The 24074-nt window shown below is 34.7% G+C and overlaps 2 protein-coding genes across 6 annotated transcripts in view; one reads left to right on the top strand and one right to left on the bottom strand.

The window, feature by feature from the left end:
* The window catches only part of LOC126752261 (ets DNA-binding protein pokkuri), an 81462-nt gene extending 67694 nt beyond the window's left edge, over positions 1 to 13768 (top strand). For all 3 annotated transcript variants that reach the window (XM_050462956.1, XM_050462957.1, XM_050462958.1), the window contains 3 exons: positions 7309 to 8657; positions 8764 to 9691; positions 9774 to 13768. In XM_050462956.1, the coding sequence (XP_050318913.1) occupies positions 7520 to 8657; positions 8764 to 9691; positions 9774 to 10074 (2367 nt within the window). In that variant the 5' untranslated portion in view covers positions 7309 to 7519 and the 3' untranslated portion in view covers positions 10075 to 13768. The remainder of the gene's footprint in view (positions 1 to 7308; positions 8658 to 8763; positions 9692 to 9773) is intronic.
* Positions 13769 to 16953: 3185 nt separating this feature from the next.
* Positions 16954 to 22608, bottom strand: LOC126752291 (putative apoptosis-inducing factor 1, mitochondrial). Of its 3 annotated transcripts, XM_050462996.1 has the most exons (11): positions 21396 to 22608; positions 21168 to 21326; positions 20265 to 20826; positions 19644 to 19880; positions 19388 to 19582; positions 19157 to 19290; positions 18873 to 19048; positions 18410 to 18807; positions 18217 to 18342; positions 18030 to 18141; positions 16954 to 17944 (listed from the first exon to the last, which is right to left on the bottom strand). In XM_050462996.1, exons 3-11 carry the CDS (start codon positions 20532 to 20534, stop codon positions 17535 to 17537), a joined length of 2058 nt encoding a protein of 685 aa, XP_050318953.1. In that variant the 5' UTR covers positions 20535 to 20826; positions 21168 to 21326; positions 21396 to 22608; the 3' UTR covers positions 16954 to 17534. The 3 variants fall into 3 exon arrangements, with proteins under 3 accessions (XP_050318953.1, XP_050318952.1, XP_050318954.1); XM_050462995.1 differs by having other exon boundaries at positions 21168 to 22608; XM_050462997.1 differs by lacking the exon at positions 20265 to 20826 and having other exon boundaries at positions 21168 to 21920.
* Positions 22609 to 24074: the final 1466 nt, after the last annotated feature.

A 24074-nucleotide genomic window follows, 5' to 3' on the forward strand; every position in this document is an offset into this window, starting at 1 on the left:
CCCGATGTGATGTGATGCGCGCAGTCCATACATACCCATATGTATGTATATATACAGATATCTGTAAGTAGCACGATGCCAAGTGATGATGCGACGTTTGCGCGCTGAGATATTCTCCGCTGGCATTTTTTTCTCGACGCGCCGTGCCCATCCACCAATACACACATATACACATATGTGTGTTTGTATGTACATAAGTAAGTTTGTTTTGAACCCCCTCCCGGAGTGCGCGCCACAGCAAAGCTAAGCTTGTGCGCTGGCTTCAAAGCCAACAGCGCATGCTGACAATGGCAGCGTTTTAGAATCTTTGCTCTTCAACTTTTTCGAACAATCACGGTATGTACATACATACATATAAACATAAATATGTACATATGTATGTCTGTCTGCTACTTTGTCTTCCAGCATACGCGTGTAAATTTTTTTGCCTCTTATTGTAATTATTTATGCTTCATTTTATGGCACTGCTTCTTCTCCAAACGCTTGCTTGCTTTTTTTTTCATTCTTGATCGTTTTCTCTTCCGTCTGCGGCGTCGTCATCCGGGTCCGCCGGTTACACTCCTCTTTCGAGTGCGCTCATTAGAGCGTTCATACAACCATGCGTTCAAACGAACCAACCAACCAACCGATCGTCAAGTTCATTTGTGCAACACCGCTTAACTGCCGGCGATTATTTATTCTTTGTGGGGCGTGCATTGCAATATTTTGAGAAATGTCTTCCTGGATGTACTTAATTGAACGGGTGATCCATTTAAGCCGTTCAAAGGCGCACTTTATGTGCTTTCTCTTCCTCACGAGAGCTCAACACAACTTAGTTTTTGAAGATTTCTGGCGGATGTAGAGTATATTTTTGGAAATGTGTACCCTGAAGAGGGTATATTAAGTTTGCCGCAAAGTTTGTAATACCCAGAAGGAAACATCGATGGGTCTATAAGGTATATAATCGTGTAAATAAATTATCAGCGATTATCTGAGCCGATTTAGTCAGGCCCTTATAGTCGGTATGTTTGTATCTACGCGAGCTAGTCCCTGAATTTTTAAGATATGGGTCTAAAATTTTTCAAATATCGCTTCCTTCTCAAGAAACTGCTTATATGGACATATGTCAGAATCGACGATAGTGAATCAGTATAGAATATAGCTGCCATACAAACTCAATATCAAGGTTTATATGGAAAACGTTTTATTTCCCAAAGTATCTACAATAGATTATTGTCTAAGAAAACGGTATAAACTCTGAACAAATTGTTCAGATCGAACCACTATAGTATACATATATGTGGCTGTCCTACAAATTGACCAATAAAAATGAAATTCTTATATTGGTTATTCAAGCTGGAAATAAATGTATATTCTTGTTCCTTAAGCTCTCAAGAAATTTCAGTTCCTTGAACTGTCGTTCAGTCATCAATCCATTGATATTGCTACTGGATGAAAATATTGTCGTTGCAAAATTTATTTAAAATTTTTACAATAATTTTCTTACAAAAAACTTTGAAAATCTTGTATAATCCTCGAATAAAGTTGGACTTTTTCAATAGAATAAAATCAAATAGTTCCGTTGACCAAAATGTTTACTATTACGGAGAGCTAATTTTGGAATTTCTAGAGAATGATGGGTGAAATCTAAATAAGTTTATTAAAACCTTCGGGAACATCGTTATCTATCATTTATCTGTCGTAAGATATTTCATATTCTTTTTTTTTTGTATATACGAAATTTGGATTATTTATGAAGAAGGAAAGGCTGCTTGAAAGTTTTTTGTGATTATAATATCTCAGAAGATTCTATTCCCCAAACTACCTTCGAGTTTTAAAGAAACTTTGCTAGAATATCGGGAACCATACACAAAAACGCCTGTCCAAGGAAACCCATACACAAAAAGTCTATCCGAGGGAATTGCGAACCCTTATCAACAAAGTGGGCGGGTCTTAAAATCGGATATATGGGTATTCGGGTTACTTATGATCATATAGTAACTACTTGTATCCTTCTTACTCTTCTTTGATCTCTTGTCGATGAAAGCATTACTCTGGAAAGTGTATAGTGTAGTTCAAAATAGGTTAAGTTAAAATTTTCAAAGGCTTACAATTTTGTCTGTCAAAATAGGTTAGGTTGAAATTTTCAATGGTTCAAATTATCGCAATTTTTTTCTGTCTCTTCATGTATTCTTAACTATTACTCCAACCTTGACCCTTATTCCTGAATCTAACTTAGTCTCTTTGGACCGTTTTCGATCTCGATCAGTTCGTCACCCGATTGCTCGCTGGGTCTCACCGTCGATCCCTCTTCCCACCTTATGCGTCGCTATGCCTGCAAGCTGCCCTCATTTGTTCTCTCGTCGCATCCGGCTTTACGTCTTTTTCGTTTTATGCATACACAAATACGCACTAACGTACATATGTACGTTTCCTTGGAAATTGAAGACAGTGCATTTCTCGCAGCAATCAAAGCCACAACAACAACAAGAACAACAATAAAAGCAACATTAGCGGCAGCAGCAACAGCAACCACATTCCAACCGTCCACACATTATCTACAGCAGCTACAAGCATACACTCGTAAAGAACAACAACAACAACAATAATAATAGCCACAACAGGAATACTTCACAAAGTTAGCGGGTGAGCTATGCCCGTACGTATGTATGTAAAGACAGGCGGACAGACCCATAGCGGCGTAGGACGTAATGGCTGAGCGGGCAGCGGCAAATGATCGTCTGTAGTTTACACACATGCACACGCAAGCAGTTCATATATGTATGTGTATGTACATATAGACCCCCTCAAAGTAAAAATATCTTTTCCCTATCTGCGCTCAGCCATATACACACATATATACATACATACATACATACAGAAGACGTAAATATATTGTGTATTCGCTCGAGGAACGAGGAAGCGAAAAAGTTTCGATAAATAAGCAAGAAAAAATATAAACAATCTGTCATAAGAGCGGCCGAGAATTATAAGTGGATTTGTGTGTGCATATACATATGTACATATGTATATGCAGAGGTACTATGTGTGTGCCTGAAGTGTGTTTGCCTGAAGAAAGCAAAGTGTTGGGGAAAACAGGGTGTTGCATCAGCAGTTCTGACTGTCTTACTTGCTGCGTTGTTTGGGTCATTTCACTGTGGCCACAAACGCACTTACAAGCATATTAAGAAAAAACTTTAGCTTTGAACGCTCTGAAGCTATAATACCCTTCACAGGTGCATTTCGTTTAGCATAAAAGGGCTTAAAAAGATCGTTTTCTTGATTTTGAATGGTCAGTTTGTATGGCAGTCATAAGCTTCAGTGGTCTGATCTGAATAATTTTTGTGGAGTTTTTGGGCCTCTCTTAGGCAATAATCTGTGCAAATTTTGGTGACGATATCTTGTCAAATAAAGACGATTTCCAGACAAGGACTTCATTAGGATCCGTGACTTTGCATGACAACTACTTATATGCTATAGTGATCCGATCTGAATAATATTTTCGGAGATTATAGGTCTCTCTTGGACAATACCCTATGCCAAATTTCGTGACAATATCTTGTCAAATAAAGCCGATTTCCATACAAAGACTTGATTAGAATCCGTTAGTTTGCATGGCAGTTATATACTAAAGTGGTCCAATTTAAAGAATTCCTAGCTCTGTCTTCGACAATAATCTATGCCAAATTTCGTGAAGATACCTCGTCAAATAAAAATTTATTTATACAAGAACTTGTGATGGATCGGTCGCTTTGCATGACTACTAGACAATCATCTATGCCAAATTTCGTAACAATATCTTGTCAAATGAAGAAGATCTCCATACAAGGCCTAAATCGCCTCACCTCCTCACACTGATCTCTTATATATGTAAATAGGTACTTTATAGGGTCTCCGACGTTCCCTTCTGGATTTTACAAACCCCGTGACAAGCTTAATATACTCGGTTCCGGGTATAATTATATACATACATACATATTTATATTTATGTTTATGTAGACTTTTCCGCTCCATCCGCTGCTCATATGCTCGCTCACCCAGTTCCCCACTGCCACAGCTGCTTGCCGTCTCCGCTTGCTGGTTTTCTCACATGTCGCTACACACAAATATCTATGTACTACATATTTACGTATGTATATATGTATGTATATATGTATATGTATGTATGTATGTATATATGTATCTTATTCGTGCTCTGTTTACCCACTAGCGGATACGATCGGTCTTCCTTTAACTTGTTGCACGTCGCGCGAGCGCTTCCTCCAACTTGTGCACTGTTTGATTGCTACCATTGCAAACATACAAACTTGCATACACACATACAATACATATAAACATACATGTGTACATATTTAAGACCATAAATTATATACATGTAGTCGTTTTTGCTGGTCGCTTGCGGTTGCATTGTGTGAAACAAGTTTATTTGATTTTTGTTGTCATGATTGTTGTTGCTGTTGCTTGTCATTTTGCTTGGTATGCACACTTCCGTTTGCGGCGTCTGGGCGAACATACATCCACACCACATACATATCCACATACATACAAACATGCACTGTTGCCGCCAACAACAGCCACTGCCACTGCCACAGCGACTGCATCTTAACGGCAGCAACAACGGACGTTGCTGCGTTGTTGGCACGTTGCGACGTTTTAGATGTCGAGTCGAGTTTCGCAAGGTAGCCTGATCTTAATAGCCGTCATCAGTCGCTTTTTTTGTTGATTCTGCTTTTTGCTTGTGCAGCAGCATCAGTCGCAGTACTCGTTAGTATCGACAGCAACAACAACATCAAAGTTATTGTCGTCATCGTCAACATCGTCGTTTTGTATGAGTTAGCAATTCGGTTTTGTTGTTGTTGCTGCTTTTTTCATGTTGAAACTTCCACATGTGCTGCAAAGTTAAACGACAAGCATTGACATACAGTGGGCGAGTTAGATTAGAGTTGTTAATAGGCTTCAGAAGGTTTGTTATCTGCTCAAGGTCGAACGCTGGAAGTTTAGACGTGAAGCGTTTGAGTACTCGATGGTTTGATTTTTAGAGGTTGGTGGTCCAAGGAACGAAAGTTATTTCGCTGATAATTCGAGCAAGTTTCTAAATGTCGGTGCTCATTTAAGTTAATTTTAAAAATTTTAGACTTTCGCACATAGATACACCTAAAAATATAGCAGGTCTTTCATAAAACTGTTAACACTGCATCAAACTTGATAAATGAGGAAGGCACCGCGACCTTAGGTCTATTGCGCCCTCAAACTTATTGTCCGAAATTGTTCGAACTGAGTCAAATACATAAATTTCTAATAAACAGTGGCCCGAACTGCAGTTTCAACAAAGCTTTACGAGTATACATATCAAAACAACGACGATCTCTCTTTTTTTTATCTCATTGAGTATTTTGTGCGTTCCCTGATCGATTTAGAACACCAAATTTGATTGTAAAGTACTTGCAATTCGTCTCGAAAGGACTGCAGAATGGTCGTTGTCCAGGTCGCAAACTACTGGCATCACATGCGAGCTGAATGGGCATAAGTAACGACGATACATGCAGAAAGTTTAGAAAAGTAGGCATGAGAGCGACGCTAGAACACCTCTTTTGCTTCTGTACAGTATTATCAAGAACTCTTCTTAGATATCTAGGAGCTTCGCAGTTCAAGTGACTGGTTGAAGTTACAAAATTAGATATCAAGTCGCACTTACAGTTCGCAAAAAGCTCTAACGTCCTAAAGGACTAATACTTCTGCTCAAATTAAATTGAACCTCTATCTGAAATTAGTAAGGACCCGTTGGTTTATGTATGTACGGCGTGGCTACCGACCAGTATAACCTAACCTAACTTGCAGTTCAATGCTGGGAAGCAGGTTTTTCTTTGAAAATAGTAACTGTCAAGCGGGGAGCAAATACTTCTGTTGCAACTGATTCTCATAATTTATGGATTTAAGACGTTAAGTCAAACCAAAGCACTCTAAAAATGGTGGTTTCTGGACCAACGGAAGCACATTTTTCAAGAGAGCATTTGCAAGGAAAGGCATCCTGGCACGGTATAAGTATATACCTTTTCAGAAATGGATCCACTTTTCGGAAACTGGCAGGCTTGTAAAGAGATGGTTTGACTTTGTGACCGTAAAAGTTGGAAGTTAACTATTTATAAAAGAGATGCAAAAATCATCTCGATCGAATACTGGATAATATTAACTAGAATCAAGAGTAGCAGAGTTTTCCGATTTGATAAATGTAGTTTTGAAAAAAGTATTTTATCAGTTCGACAAGATTAAATCAAAGATTATCAAAGCAAAAAAAATAGATTTTTGAAACTTCCCGACTGACCTAACCTAAAAACAATTATTGAAAATTCATTTAATGCTACATAAGAGCTTTAAGCTTTACTTTTTCAATGCCTTGCTTATTTTCCACAAATGAGCTGCTTTAAATCAGTTATTACAACAAAAAAACATTTTATTATATTCGGAAGCTGACCACTTTTCACACATATTTTTCTCATTTAACTACCGAAATTTATCCGCACTGCATCACTGTGTTGTGCGGCCGTCCCCTATACGCGCGCATCCGGCACATTACAACTCTGACCGCGCGCGCGTCTTCTCACTTCACCAAAAACGGCAAGTAAACGGTTTTTTGGAAGGAAATTAACATATTACGCGATTAAAACACGAAATATCGAAATATTTTTCATAAACAAGAAATTGCTACCTTTGGAGGCGCGCACGCTGTAAAAGGTGTTTGCGCTGCGTCGATTCGATTTTTTTCTCTGTGCTGTACTTTGGCGCATATTACGTTTGCGTGCTGCTGTTTGCTTCGCGCAAATCGCAGATCGCACGCCGCACCCAACCGAGCGACGCATCGAACGCGTAAGCGAACAAACATACAGACAGAGCACAGCTGTGATCTGCCGCGCTGAAGATGCTGTCTGTGTGGGTTGGGCGCGATGCGCGCTGTTTCGGCAACCCGTTTTTGCGGATACAGTGCGGTGGGTTCACGTCCGCATTGCCAGCGGATGTATTTGTTTATTAGTCTGCTTTTTTTGTTGTTGGTAGATATGTGTGTGGAAATCGCCGCAAAACGATTTGCATTTATTTCGGTTTCGATTTTCGGTTTCAATACGCCGCCGTCTAATAACAATGCACACACACATACGTGCAAATATAGCTATTCCCAAGCGGAAGTGTGCGTTCAAATACACCCACATGCCCATTGTGCCGCTTTATTACGCCCCTTTCACCCTGCACCAACGCGTCGCTGTTAGTTAGTAATCTCGTATATCGATTTCGTAAACTTTATCTTATGTGTTTTTTTCTTCTTTTCTCTCTTTCCAGATCGGTTCGTGTACATTCGTTCGGTCGTTCGTTCGTTGTGGTTTACACTACAGCTAGCCAGCTAGCAGCTAGCGCAACTTGATTAGCAGCGAGCAGCGAGCAGTGAGCAGCTTATTGGGCGACCCAGCGACCCAGTGTCGCAGCAGTCGTATTTCCGTGTGGCGTTGGTCAACACAAACAATTAAAATCGTGCACGCGTCTCTGGTTCAAAATGAAAATGCTTCCCGTACAGCTGTCGTTGAATCCGCAGCTCGGTCTGTGGGGTGATATGTTGTGGCGTTGCCCGCCGGCGCCCTCCAGCCAATTGGCTGAATTGAAGACACAATTGCCGCCATCGTTGCCATCCGATCCGCGTTTGTGGGGTCGCGAAGATGTCACCGTCTTTTTACGCTTCTGCGAACGTGAATTCGATCTGCCGAAAGTGGATCATGATCTCTTCCAAATGAACGGCAAAGCGCTTTGCCTGCTAACACGCGCCGATTTCGGTCACCGCTGTCCGGGCGCTGGTGATGTATTACACAATGTGCTACAAATGCTCATCATCGAATCCCACATGATGCAATGGCATTTACCCAACAGTCCGGTCACACCGACCAGTCGTTATCCTTTGTCGCCGCATAGCCATCCACAGACGCCCACATGGCCACCAATCGGCGCACCACCGGACAGCCCATTTCACAATGCGCATATGCATCACTTTATGGCACCCAATTCGGTAACGCTCAGCCCGCCGCCGTCGGTGGACTCACAAGCCAGCAGCCCGCCACAAAGCCAGGAACAAAATTTGGCAGTTGCCGCCGCCGCCGCAGCAGCGGCCGCTACCGCTTCTGTGAGCGCTGCCAGCACGAGCAGCAGCAGTAGTAGTAGCACCAGTAGCGGTAGCAGTAACAGCGGTTTGGGCGTGACCAGCAGCACCGCCAACGGTAATCTGCTTCCACCAGCCATCTCGGTAACAATGAGTAACGGCAACAGTTACCCAGCACATCATGCGACCGCCAGCACAGGCGCCAGCAGCAATCAATCCGATTCGGATGAGGAAGGCAGTTACTCAGAGCTGGCAGCGGCCAATAGTTTGTCCAAAAACAGCGCAGCGGCAGCAGTTGTAGCAGCACATTATAGCGCCAGTCCGCCAACAACGCCTATATTAAAGGATATGCCACAGAGCTTATCGCAACAGATTACAAACAGTTTTGTCAATTCATGGTCACAGAACCAGGCGGCACAGGCCATGAGCCAGAAGTATCAGCCGAATGGCAGTAGCGGCGGTTCAGTTTCGGCGCCGACGACGCCCAGCTATATGCAGCCTGTGAAACGCGAATTCTTCCCGGAAACCACAGAACCCAATACAAGTGAGTTGAAGCGCGAGTTTAAGCGCGAGCTTTAGTAGATATAAGATTTTTTGTAACGAAACTAACCTCACTTTTTCTCTATTTCTCTGTCTGTCTCTTTTCTCAGATGGTCGTTTGCTATGGGATTTCTTGCAACAATTGCTCAACGATCGCAATCAGAAGTACAGCGATTTGATCGCGTGGAAGTGTCGCGACACAGGCGTCTTCAAGATCGTCGATCCCGCCGGTTTGGCCAAACTGTGGGGCATACAAAAGAATCATCTCTCCATGAACTATGATAAAATGTCACGCGCGCTACGCTACTATTATCGCGTCAATATACTGCGCAAGGTCCAGGGCGAACGCCACTGCTACCAGTTTCTGCGCAATCCAACCGAGCTCAAGAACATCAAAAATATTTCGCTGCTCCGACAATCCGTTGCCGGCAATAGCGGTGCAACAACCGCAGCTAGTGGTGCTAATAATGCCAACGGCGCCAATAACAGCAATAGCAACAATAATAACAATACAAATAACGGTAACAACAGCAATCAGTCACCCAGTACAAATTTGAACAGTACAAATTGGACTTTGCCGCATCCACAATCGCCGCAGCGTCACCCAGCCGCGCACGGCAGTAACGGTAATGGCAACAGCAGCGCCAACAACAGCCTGAGTCACAGCCACAATCACAGCAATGGCCTCAACAGTCCGCACATGAGTCTACCTGCAATTTCACAATCCGCCGCAGCCGCTGCTGTAGCCGCCGCAGCTGCGGCCGCCTACGGTCCACCACCCACATCGCCGCTCTTCATGCACGCCATCAACGGTGCCTTCCAATACCTATCGAACCCGACGGGCGCACCGCCCAACTCGCCCGCAATGCCACACACCCCAAGCGAAAAATTTCAATTCGGCGCCTTAAAAGTGGAACACAACAGTGGGTCGCGTTCGCCCGATCACGGTGACGAAATGAAACCCACGGATCTCAGCGTCTCAGGCAATAGCACCGAAAAGCGGCCTTACTCAAGCCCCTCGGCGGAGGATTGCTATCCGTAAGTACACACACACACACATAGCAAGCGCTTAACAGCACACCATAAACCTCTCTCTCTCTCTCAATCATCTCTCAAACAGACTCATACGTAACGCTGACGGTCTGACCACAATCAAGCTAATACGCTACAATAATGAGAGCCATGAATCAAGCGCCGCCAAGCAAACCGCGCACGAACAACAACAACAACACCACCAGCAACAGCAGCAATCGCATACCGAACAGCAACAACAAGCGGAACAGCAACACCAACAACAGCACACCCCCATGGATCATATGGACAATGAGGGCAATGATGAGGACAGCGTGCATGCTGCTGCCACTGCAGATAGCAATAAATATGGCGCCGCCAATCTAATGCCAACCGATCTGCGCAAGTAAACGACGTGTAGGAGAGACACAGTGATAGGAGCTAACTAATATGACAATATGCAACAAGAAGACGATGGTGTGCCGAACCAAAAGTAATTACATACGTGCATCTAAGTTGCTGACACACACACACACAACAATAACAACAACGCCAGGACAATCATTCATAGTTAAGTGGAGAGTGCTGTGAGAGGTGTGTGGGCGCGAGAGAGCAACTCAGGTGTGCGCTTAATGAGAGATGGCAGGCAATTAGTGATAGTGATGTGAGAAAACTATTGCAGTGCCCAATAACTGTTTGGAGAAGTCTACAAAAAAGTCTACAAAAAAGTCTACAGCAAAGTCTCCATAAAAGTTCTTCTGCTCCAGTGTGCCAAATCTACGTTTGTATGTAAGCTCAAGCATCGTCCAAGTTGCATGAAATTCAATAATTCACAATTCCACGGGAATTCATACCAGCGTCGGCAAGTGATCGTGTTCCGCTCAGCTATGATTCATTTGCGCTGACGCTGTTGTTGCACTTCGGTCAAATTAACAGCTGTTTATGTATGTAAGTGGCAAGAAGTTGCACATTTTTATTATTATTTAATTATATGCCGTATTGATGTAGTGATTGGAAGTGTGCAAGCACACAGGCAGATATTTGCAAACAAATACATACTTACATGCATAGTATGTCTAGAAAAGCTTAGATTTATATGTGTGTAGGAGAGTATATAAAATCATTATTATATTAATTGCAAATGTCTGCATTAATTATATACATACATATTTTGTATGCACATATGCATATATTATATAAATATATAGAGTATATACATATATACATAGAACATAGTTAAGCGTTTTGTATAGTTTGTAAATGTTAGACGCGTATATTTATGTTTAGATGCATAGATTATACTAATATATTATACATATATACTATAAGGAAATATAAATAATATATATATATGAAAGTATATATTTACAATAACTATAACTGTGTAACAAATAGATTACATACATATATACACTTGCATACATATAAATTGACAAAATAATTAACATTACCGTTATTTATATGCATAAATGCATAGATAAAAAAATGTTATATATAAATAGTATATACATATATACATATAGTATGTATATATGTAATACTAAAATTAAGGATTAATATACTCATTAATAATTCAAAAACAGAAATTCGAACACTCAGAGACACAGACACACACTCACACATATATACATAATGAACAGCAACTAATTTTTATATAGTATATGTAAAATGCATTAAAACTTACATATACATATGTATATATGTATGTATACTTGCTAATTTAAGCCAATTTAAAATTGTAGTTTTTGTTTTGTTTTCTTTGTAAATAGTGCAATTTTTCGAAAACTGTTGTCGTATTTGAACATTTTTATATGAAAAAGCTCAGTTCTGTCAAATTGTTATTGACTTGTGTGAATGAATCGCAGAAAACTGCGAAAGCTCTGCATTCAAGGTCAAGCAAACTGCGTACAAACGATGCTAGAGGAAGGAAAATGAGCAGAAGGACATGACAACTGAGCTTTGAAAGCTTAGATACAAGCAAGTTATAGAGCTTTTTGAGCAATAAAAGCTCATATGGTCATTTTAAGCGAATAAAAATTGAGCAGAAGGACATGACAACTGAGCTACTTGGATACCAACAAGCCACAGAGCTTTTTGATCAGTGAAAGCTCGTATGGTCGTTTTAAGCGACAAAGTAATGTTTGTCTAACACGAGTTTAAGGATATCAGTTTAAAGCTTTTTTTATGCACATCTTAAGCAAGCAAGCTAAAAGTCAATATAGTACTAAGCTTTTGCAAGATTTAAACAGGTTATCTTAGACTGACAAGCACATGAATATTTGCAAATAAAAGTCAGTGTGAAAACTGAACAAAAGCATTAGTATGAATGCTTAAAATCAAACACTTACATAAAGCTCAAACCTCGAGCTTTCAAAACTTAAAGTTGGTTATTGCTAAGCTTGCAAGTTTAAGTAGTTTAAGTGCGTAAGCTTAAATACGCTCAATTGTTTTCAAAACTTTGTCTCAAAATTGTGGAAAGCTCAAAGGATACATTTTCAGAGCTTAAAGCAATAAATTCTTAATGTAATTGAATTTCGTGAACAATATTAATAGAGAAAATCTTGTTATTTACGCTGAAAAGCTATGTGGTCGTTCAAAAGCTCATGATTACATCAATTTTAAATTTTTCAAAGCTCACAAAATTGTTTTTGCAGCAAACCAAGCCTAATCTTTTTAGCCAATTTTGAAAGCTTTGCTTTGCAGTTTTATAAAGCTTTAGCCTTGAAAATGATAAAGTAGGGACAAATTGACAAGTTAATTTGCACATTTTTTTGACATTTTACTGCAATTTCGTTTACAGAAAGCTTTCCAAAAGCTTTTTGGTAGTCTCAAGCTGCAATAATAATTTGAAAACTCACTGGGAGTTTCACAAAAGTTCTGAATACAGCATTTTTCGAGAATTTTGCATAGCTATTACATAATTATTCTTTTCTTAAACTGAGTGTTTTTTGAAACTCGCTCAAGTTGTCGTTTTTCGGACAACCATACGAGGGGTGTAATGTGCCAATTACAATTTAATAAATAAATAGTAATTTTTAATCGAAAATATGCTTTTTCGCATACAAATATATGAATACGTGTAAATTTTAGTATAAAAGTTTATATATTTTAAAATAAATTTCAATTTCTTCCAAGCACTTGCTAACCTTACTTTTAGTAACAACACCAGAAAAACAAAAAATAATTATTAGCAATTACTAAATATTTTCAAGATGTAAAATTAAACTATATACATACATACATACAAAAAAATATATTATTTTGCTGTAGTCCACATAAGTGATCCTTTTTAAGCTTTACAATAACGCCTCGGAACAGGTTTCAGCAATGGCGACAATTACACACACACGCATACACACATACACACAAACACACATAGGCACGCGCATATGTACATATATGCAACAAACAAACATACATACATATATTATATACGTATGTACATATGTGTAGCATACATATGTATAAATAAGTATAAAAACAGTTAAAGTTGACATAGAAGGTAAATATTTGTTTTTATTGTTGTTTGTAGTTGAAAAAGAAATTTAAAAATTAAATTAAATTTTGAAATTTCAAAAAAAACGAATGCTTGACGTTTTCACAGTTATAACAAATATGAATATAACAACAAAATAACTAAAAAATTCTCTTTTAAGCTTTGCACATAATTTTTAAGTTAAATATCTTAAAATACTCCAAACACACACACACAAATACACACACGCATACAGTTAAAATGCTAGCGGTTTTTGTTTTTCAAATACATACATACATACATATTTACATGCATATGCTTATGTATACATACATATGTATATGGTATGTATGTAGATTAGCAATGTACAAACAACAAAAACCACGCAAAAGGTATTAAAAATAATTATTGTTTTATTAAAAAAAAATTAAATACAAAAATTTTTCAGCAAAAAAACAAATGTGATAGAAAAATATGAAAAAGTTGAAGTTTGCATACAGACATAAAAACATACATATGTACATATGTAGGAATGCAAACCAATGCCTTGGCGCCTAAGCATTTTAAATTTTATTAATTTTTTTTTTCATTTTTTTTTAATTTTTTTATTTAAAATTTTTTTCAAATTTTCTTAAGTTCTTTATTGAAATTTTTTAAAATTTTTTTATTTAAAATTTTTTCAAATTTTCTTAAGTTTTTATAGATTTTTTTTTAAATTTTTTTATTTAAAATTTTTTAATTTAAATTTTATAAAAAATTTTTATTAACATTCTTTTATTAAAAAATATCATTAAAAATTTTTTTATTAACCAATTTTATTCAATTTTTTATTTAAAATTATATAAATTTTTTTTTATTTTAAAATTTTATTGAAATTTTTTTATTTAAAAATTTTATTCAAGCCTTTTTATTTAAAATTTTATTGAATATTTTTTATTAAAAAATGGTTTTTAATTTTTTTAATTTAAAAGTTTTACGAAAATTTTTTTATTAAAATTTGTATTTTTCAAATTTTTTTATTTAAAAATTTTATTAACATTTTTTATTTAAAAATTTTGTTAAAATTTTTTGTTTAATATTTTTTTAAAAGTTTTTTAATTTAGTTTTAATTATCTTAATTCTTTTTTTTAATTTTTTTTAAATTAGTTTTTAAGTTTTTTTATTTAATTATTCATTTATATAAAATTTTTTCATAATTTTCAATTTTAATTTTTATTTTTCAATTATTTTTTTGTTATTTTTTAATTTAATTTTTCCCCCAACAAATAACACGTGTTCATTTCGTTGCTTGAAAATTGGCTTTAAAATAATTAATTAGTGCAGAAAGGTGAACAACAATAATGTTATCATGTAAATTGTATTTTTTACGCGCTTTTATGCATACATTTATACATATTATACATAATTAATTTTTAGTGTAACACAATTGAAAGCTTTTAATTTAATTTGTATTATTTGTGTTTTTTAAATTCAATTTAAACAAAAGGAAAATATTTCTCATCCATTGGCTTCCATTTTCTTTGTGTTAGCACATTAATAATAGTTTTAGCGCATTTTTATTGTAATTTTAAATGTAAAGTTAAAAAATAATATTATTAAATATATACACACATACATATATATTTTAACATATATAAATTATTGTTAAGCTTTAGTTTTATACAATACACAATATTAAATATACAAATAAAACAAATAAAAATATGAAATCTTAAATGAAGTTGTTTTCTTTACAAGACATTTCCAAAAATTATAATAAAAAAGTATATTTTTACAAAATATTGCCATATAATGAAACATACTGGTAAGTAATTTAATATACCATTTTTTTTTATAAATTTTAATATTTTTTTTATTTTTTATAAATTGTTTCACTATTTTTTTATAATTCTTATTATTTTTTTTAATTTTTAAAAATTAATTTTATTAAAATTTTTTAAATTATTTTTTTCTAATTTATTATTATTATTTTAAAATTTACATAAAAATAAAAAATCTGGGTCGCCCTGTTTCGTTTGCCACCACATTCAACGAAATCCATGCACTGTATCAGCAGCTGCATCACCAGGCGCCCAGCATGGCACAGTAGGTGGCCAACTTTCGTTTGCCCCTTGCGGTATGCAACAATTTTCCCACATTGCGCTCACTTCCGCCCTACTCTTTACTACCGGCATTGCACCACAGATGTCGCTGTGTGGCGCCCTGTGCTATGCAACATTTTCCGGCACTGCGCTGTCTTCCGGTCAAATTTGCTGGCGACCTGCTGCTGCATTTTGGTCGCCTGGTATTTCAGTGGGATTTTGGCGTTTTGCACAAAACGCGATTCAATGTGGAGGAGGTTAGCAATTCCAGCAATTTTATGAAAATTTCTTAAGAATTGAGCGCGCATGTATTTTAATAAAAAATTATGGAAAAATGAAATTAATAAAAATGTTTTTAATAAAAATAAGATTTCAATAAAAAAATTTTTATTATAAAAAATGTTTTTAATAAAAAAAGTTTTTAATGAAAAAAGTTTTTAATGAAAAATGTTTTTAATAAAAAAAAGTTTTTAATGAAAAATGTTTATAATAAAGAATGTTTACAATAAAAAAAGTTTATAATAAAAAAATATTTTTGGTAAAAAATGTTTGTAATAAAAGTTTTTAATAAAAAAAAATGTTTTTAATAAAAAAATGTTTACAATAAATGTTTTTAATAAAAAATTTTTATAAGAAAATCTATAATAAAGTTTTTAATAAAAAAATTTTTTAAATAAAAAGTTTTTAATAAAAATAAGTTTTTAATAAAAAAATATTTTTGGTAAAAATGTTTGTAATAAAAAAATGTTTACAATAAAAGTTTTTAATAAAAAATGTTTATAATAAAAAATGTTTATAATAAAAAAAAAAATGTTTGTAATAAAAAAGTTTTTAATAAAAAAAATGTTTGAAATAAAAAAGTTTTTATAAAAAAATGTTTTAATAGAAAAATGTTTACAATAAAAAAAGTGTTTATAATAAAAAAAAATGTTTATAATAAAAAATGTTTATAATAAAAAATGTTTATAATAAAAAAAGTTTATAATAAAAAAAGTTTATAATAAAAAAATATTTTTGGTAAAAAATGTTTGTAATAAAAAAGTTTTTAATAAAAAAACTGTTTGAAATAAAAAAGTTTTTATAAAAAAATGTTTACAATAAAAAAGTTTATAATAAAAAAATATTTTTGGTATAAAATGTTTGTAATAAAAAAAGTTTTTATGAAAAAATGTTTTTAATAAAAATATGTTTATAATAAAAAATGTTTTTAATAAAAATATGTTTATAATAAAAAATTTTTATAATAAAATAAATGTTTATATTAAAAAAGTTTTTATAAAAAAATGTTTATAATAGAAAAATGTTTAAATAAAAAGTTTTAATAAAAAAAGTTTATAATTTTTAAAAAAAAGTTTTTATGAAAAAAAAAAATGTTAATAAAAAAAAAGTTTTAATAAAAAAAAAGTTTTTAATAAAAAAAAAGTTTTTAATAAAAAAAAGTTTTTAATAAAAAAAAAGTTTTTAATAAAAAAAAAGTTTTTAATAAAAAAAAGTTTTTAATAAAAAAAAAGTTTTTAATAAAAAAAAAGTTTTTAATAAAAAAAAAGTTTTTAATAAAAAAAAAGTTTTTAATAAAAAAAAAGTTTTTAATAAAAAAAGTTTTTAATAAAAAAAAAGTTTTTAATAAAAAAATGTTTTTATAAAAAAGTTTTTTAACAAAAAAATTATAAAAAAAATTAAATTGTAACAAAGCCTTAATAATAAACCAACCACAATAAAAACAACAATAAAAATTTATTTTCAACAGTTCTATTTTATTTTAATATTTATACTTCCTCGTCATTTTCAGAAACACTTCAGCTTTGCCAAAGGCATAAAATTAAGGGTGCACTTTGCCATACTGTGCAAATAAAAAATAAGTATATTTTTTAAGTATTTGTTTTTTTTTTGTTTTGGTTTCAATTAGGATTTCTTATAATAAAAGCAGTGTACGAATACCATCATTTGCTTTCGTTTTCTTGTGATAAAGCTTAAATGCTAGGCAAGTAGTGCACCATTTGCGTACATATTTAGCATTCCAAACAATTTTCTAAAAATGCTTTTCCGGCTTGACGACCCATGCTGCTGGCAGCTACGAAGTCCTTAAATTACAAAGCAATACACTTTTAATTTTTGGTGGTTTTTGCTTTTATGTGTGTGTATTGATTTGAATCGAAATGCATATTTTTAAAGATAGTTGATGTTTTTGTTTCGGTTTTTTTTTCAAATTGTACATTGCAAATTTACACTTGTAATTAACTAACGGTAACAAACATTTTTACCTAACCAAATTATTATTAAACATTACCGAATTTGTTTAATGCATTGCGCGGAACTACGCGTGAATTTCGAAAAGTTTCGCCACTTCATTTAAATCGTCATATTTCTTATTTTGATTTATAATTGTTCGCGCCAAACCAATACGGTTAAATAGATTCCACAACAGAATGCCGACTATTTTATCATCTTTCATATAGAATATAACACCACGCCCATATTCGTCAGCATCTTTTGGATCACACTTAACGTCCGGTGTTTCCGGATTCACAGTTACTGTACTGCCACTGCCGCCACCCTCCATAACAGCTGTTTCGCTTAAATTATCGGTACGTCGTTCTGGACTTGGTGTTGGCAATGCGAATACACCAACTGTGCGTAAGGAAGCATCAACAAGGCCGATACCCTCATAACCGACCTCTGGACCCAAGTCGGACCAAAACATACTTTGATGATTATAGGCTTTCTCTGCAAGCGGAAAGTAGTTATATAAATTGTAAATAAATTTGAATTATAGGCAACGCACATAAAGAAATTCTACAATTCTACTCACTTTTGCCAACCATATTTTCACCCGCTAATCTACCAGACACCACGGAATGATCGTGGTGCTCCACACGTCGCCTGCCCAGCAACGGATCGTAAAAGCAGGATGCATCCCCCGCCTACTCAAAACAATAAAAAAAAATATTATTACAATTAACAAAATAAATTAGAAAATTTATTATGCAAAAACTTACCACAAACAAATTTCGTCTAGCTTCTAGTTCGGCATTAACCACAAAACCGCCCAAACTCTTATCGACCTCCAAACCTGAGGTTAACGCTATGCTTGTATTTGGTTCACATCCAACGCACACAACAACCTAAAAAACACACAATTATCACTATCTCCATCACGAACTAGAGCAAATTTCATTCAAATTTACACACCACATCAGTTAAAAGACTCTTTCCATTATTGAGCACCAGCTTGAGCGCTGCTTCATCGCGTTGCGCATTTTTAATAGAAGTCTCCGGCATGACACACACACCCATTGATTCCACTTTGGCAGTAGTCCAGTTACTTAAGTAGGTCGGTAGCACTTTTGACATATTTCCAGATTCTGGAAATATTTGATATATTTTCACTTTCTTATCTTTGGCATAGTTTGCCAGTGAGCAGGCCAACTCGCTGCCAGTAAAGCCATTCCCCACAATTGTAATGGATTTCTTTTCATCGGCATAACGTTTTAAACGTTCAAAATCATCCGGACTGCGATACACCATAACTTTCTCCTTAACACCCGGAGTTGCTTGTGCAAAAACATCGAGACTTTTCGGCGCACAACCTGCACAAATATATAGTAAATGAGCGTTTATATATACATTTGTGTGATTTCAATTTTTTACACACCTGTCGCTATCAAACATTCGTCATAAGTAATTTCATAACCATCAGCTAAAGTTACGATATGTTTGGCTGCATCAATCTTTTTCACGGTGAACCCTTGTGCAACGGCAATTCCACCATTTACAGTTTCCATTAGTTTCGTAGGGTCTACAAAGAACTCCTCGGGCTCAAAGAATAAACTAAAATTTCAAATTAAATTATAAATATTAAGAGTTAGGGTTATCTTATATATAATAAATAACGTGGAAATTATGAAAATATATCCAGTTATAAATACGAATAAGTACCTTCTTTCAGCGCCGGTCCATTGTTTGAAACGATAGTCTTTTGTAACTTCACCCTTCTCCGCTGAATACCAAAGTTCTTTAGAAAGTGGCGGACGCATGTAAGGTTTTCGCGATTCGTTTGTTATCATAAGCACCTAAAATTTGAAAAACAGCAGAGTCATTGCCTCAAATCACGTTTTATAACAAATATGCACACTATTGTTAATTCACTTAGTAAGTAGTAAAACTCACCTTCGCACGCGGATCATTTGATTTGATGGCACGGAACGCTGAGAAACCTGCCGTACCACCTCCGATCAGCAAATATGGTACGTGTTTTGGCAATTCAGCAGAGGTCGCTGGCACTGTGGATGAAATCGCTGCAGGTTTACCGCATTCTGTGCTATCGGCGACCTTCTGTTTTCGCCTTGTTAATAACCATAAAAGCTAAAATAAACAAATGTAAATATTAGAAGCATACAAAAACAAGTATTTATCGCTTACATACCAAACCACCTAGACCTAGCGCCGCCAATAAAGCTAGTAGCATTCTAGTTTTTCTGGTTGCCTCATCATCTCCCATAATCGAACCGCCACTTGGCGCACCCTTTTTACTACCTGAACCACCTGCTCCTTCACCGTCACATGGCTTCTTATCAGAAGTTACATTTTTTCTTTTACTTATATTGCAGTCTTTTGCTTGTAGTAATTCAGCATTTTTCACACCACATTTAGAGCCGCCCGTCTATAATTAAAAAAAAAAATTACGAAAAAAAGAAAGGAAATTAGATGATTTCATTAAAATTTGTAATCTCAATTTTTCATTTAAAATTTTGTTGACCGTTTTATTTTGCACTTCTGGCTTAGGCGGACAAGGATCTTTAGCAATTTTTTCATATTGTGGTTTGCAAGGGGGTATTGAGGAAGTGGATGAGGATGAGGGGTTGTATGGGGTAGTTGATGGTCGAGTTGCGGCAGAACCAGGAGATGGTGATGCACAGACAGTACTGCCACTTTGGTCATTGCAAACATTTGTACTTTTCTTTTTTTTCTCTTCTTCACATGCTTGATTATTGGGAAATTTGTTACGCTGCAATTTGGTGCGTGCTTCAAGTGTACGCTTTTTTACCATTTGATATAAGTTGTTGTGACTACTGCGTAACGGCGTTATGGCTGCAAGAAGATATGGTTTTAGTCTATTTAGTTCATCAATTGTTGCGCCTGTGTTGTTTATTGCATATCCTCGACTACTATTTAGCTGCTGATCACTGCACTCACATAAACTTAACCTCAATTTGGTGCGGCCCGGCATCGGAACAACTCCTGCCCGGACATGTGCCAATATGTAGGCCTGCCGGCAGAAACGCACATTTAAGCCTTTAAGGCTATATATACTCATTCCGAATTATAATGGAATTATAAAAAAAGGTTTAATAAATAAATTTTTCAAAACAGAATTATAATGAATGACTGAATTTTCCAGGTGACTGCTTCTTTATCGGCTTTGATTGTCGCTTATTTGACAATTTGAAAATAAGTTTTGCTCACTGGAAGTACAATCATCTGACATTTAACTGTTCCCACTTGAATGTTTCCAATTGACAATCACGATTTGTGCTGCACAAGCAGTGGGTACTCGCGAACCGCATACTTGTCAAGTGTTGAGTACTCATTGCGTATCAATTTTATATCTATTATTAAATTTATCGAATTAGTATTTGTTTAATAAATAAAAATTATGATTAAAAAGAGTTCATGCAAAGGGGAGAATATAATACGGACAATGAGTTTTTAATTTTTAAATTTATCGAGCACTGGAATTTCTTTTTTTTTTGGTTTGGTTTTGGACAATATTATTGGAATGTTTGGGGAAAAAAGAGAATATGACAATAAGTCATGAAGCGCCAGTGTCATTTGCGCTAAAATCTTTAACCACCTTGGAAAAATAAAAAAATATAGAAAACTAGAAATAACTAAACAATAGGATGAGCACGAGTACACCTAAAATAAAAAAAATATAATTGTTTCCTACCTGCTATCGACAGTGAGGCCGCATAGTCTGTTAAAAGTTGCCTAAAGCGATACTCGCAAATTATTTTTAACCGTTGCGCCAGAGTCTATCTTTGCTCCATAAGTGTAAGGTCGTCAAGTTGGTACGCAAATAGGTCTGCGTTTTGAATGAAATTTGTATCTAAAGACTTTGAGAAATTTATTATGAGTAAAAAATGCAAAATTAAATGATGAAGCATAATATACTCACAAGTGTTACATGGCTTATGTTATGTCTTCGTTCAAGTACCGCTGGCATTCATTGAAATATATTTTTAAGCAGTCTAGAGCGAATCAAGTCAGCAATCCATTGAAGAATATCTCGTGATGACATGGCAAATTCGATTCCTTACTAGTGACCTGATAGTTTGAAACATTTCTTATTACGGTAGATACGATGATAAGAAGACATCTAACAAACTCAAAGATTTGAGTTAACTTGGGAGTTTTTTGGCTGGCTTAGATTAAAAAAAAACACAAAGTTTATCTTTTACTCCTAAGCGCTTCACCGTCTTCCATGCTTTCTCGCCAAAATCTAATGTTTATTAAAAAAACACAACTTTACTAGAGGCGCTGCTTTATTATATGACTTTGAACGTGGACTTACCGAATTTGTAAGCACATAATTTTATTATGTAATGAAGTTCATTATTAACAAAATCATTAAAGTGCGATCATTTCTGCGGTTTCCGTTTCGATTCGAGAGTGTCAAGTCGGTTGCATATACATACATATGTGTATGTATATTTATATTTAGTATGTATGAATATTCCTCATATACTAGTATATGCCCATAGTATATAAAGCATTAATAATAAATATTTCAAAAAATATTCTTGTTTTCCGCTTTATGCAAGTACAAATATACACTTGAATGTATGCATGTACATACATAGGTATGTATGTATATACTTACATTATATATAACGTTAATTAAAATGGGAGGCTCGACCACAGTTAAAGCTGATAAGAAGTGTTTTGAGGGCAAGTGAAAGTTCTCTTGAGGTGCAGAATGGACAAAGGAATTATATAAACAAGAAATATTTTTTTTATAGCCATACATATATGTATGTATGTATATGTACTATATACATATTTATATATTTCCATATTAACATGCAGCTTTGCATGTCTTCCTGATAACCACAAATAATCAAAAACAAAATCGACAGAATATCTTGGAAGAGTTTGAAACATTTTTGATACCCTCTTCTTTTAGGTAATTTCTACAATTTGGATTCTGTCTTCTTCAACAGGATGATTCATTTAAATGGAGAAAAAACCAGAGTCTTCGAAATAAATTCGTCACGTGCTTTTCTTGCCTCAATTGTACATATGTATACATATATATTTTATAAAGCTTGGTTGCATTTATTCGGCCTGAGAAGTTTAATGATTCTCTTTACCGACCAACATGAAAAGTTTGATCTTTGATAGGCAATGGTAAAACGCCGAGCGTATGTTATTTCTCCCATTTAAAAGGTCCTTATTATCCTTTCTATATCCGAATCCCAAGTCTCAATCTCCTCACATCAAATGGTTTCATAGCTAAATTCTATACATCCAATCATTTGGCAAGGTCCTGCCACCCTACGTTCTAGAATGCTGCAATTCATGTATACTAATGTATATATCTAAGTATATCTACATACATATGTATTAAATATATGCAAAAGAGCCGAGGCATTTTCTTGAAGATAGCTTCTTATTGATAGCGTGTGAAATGCATTGCATCTTCCAGAAACTTCAATTGTTTTAAGGTTAAAAGTTACACAGAAAAAAATTTAATTCGATGGAAAAAATAAACCAAAATTCTGTGAACACGTGTCAAGGTCGCACTAACCGAACAATTTGATAACATTATTGATGAACCAATTTAAATTCTAGTGTAAATAGACTGCTTCTTTAGTCTATAGTTAATATCTACTGAAGAATGTATTAAACTTTGAAACTATATTTAAGAAGTTACATGGGTTTCACGGCTTCAAATATTCGATTTTGAACGTCTTATTGAATTCTAAAATGTCTCTTGAATATTGTTTTAAATGCTTCAGTTAATCCGCGTAATAGTTTTGCAGATACAGCCTTAAAGAGTACTCGTAGTACACTCGTGGTTAGCTATACAGTCACTTAAAGCTTTAAACGCGGTTTTCTCGACACTGTTCAAAGTCGGTCGTCAATATATCTAGCGAACTACTTAACCGATCTAAAGGAAATTTTATTCAGGTCTTCGAGATACATATATTGTAATCTACAATGTCTTGAACGACATTAAGACACATATTTTTTCTTTTTACTTCAAATTCTTCTCTAAGAAGTTCTGCTGTCAATGCAAGGACACCTCTTGCCGAAAATAGTGTCGGAATGGCTGAGTCTTGAATATTTTCCTTTGCAAGATTCACAAAATTTTTCTAAAATATGTATGTATGTATCTTTGGAATAATAAAAATTTTTATTAAAGTATTTTTTTTATGGGAAAAAATTATTGAAATTCTACTGGAGGAAATCCCTGTATGTAACCCCTTAATTTGAAAAATAAATTTACATTGAAAATAAATTTTCGGAAAAATATGTAAATGAGCAGGAAATATATTTATTCCCTCTTTAAGAGGCACATATAGTGCAAAGTGAAGGATATGGTGCTTGAAATTCGTCAGGCAGGTGTTAGAGATTTTTATGGATATTTTGAAATATGTACATACATTTTTTAAGTCCAAGAAAATAAATCTACAATTTTGAAAATATGATATACTTACTTAAGACTTGAACGAAGGATTTTTTTCGATTAATTACAATTATTTGAAAAAAATATGTCGCGAAATTTTATAATTTTCAGTTTTTTTTTAAATGTTATACGTCATTAAACTTTTGCAACAAATGTACTGAGCAT

The sequence above is a fragment of the Bactrocera neohumeralis genome, chromosome 3 (genome assembly GCF_024586455.1).
Source record: "Bactrocera neohumeralis isolate Rockhampton chromosome 3, APGP_CSIRO_Bneo_wtdbg2-racon-allhic-juicebox.fasta_v2, whole genome shotgun sequence".
Classification (NCBI taxonomy): Eukaryota; Metazoa; Arthropoda; class Insecta; order Diptera; family Tephritidae; genus Bactrocera; species Bactrocera neohumeralis.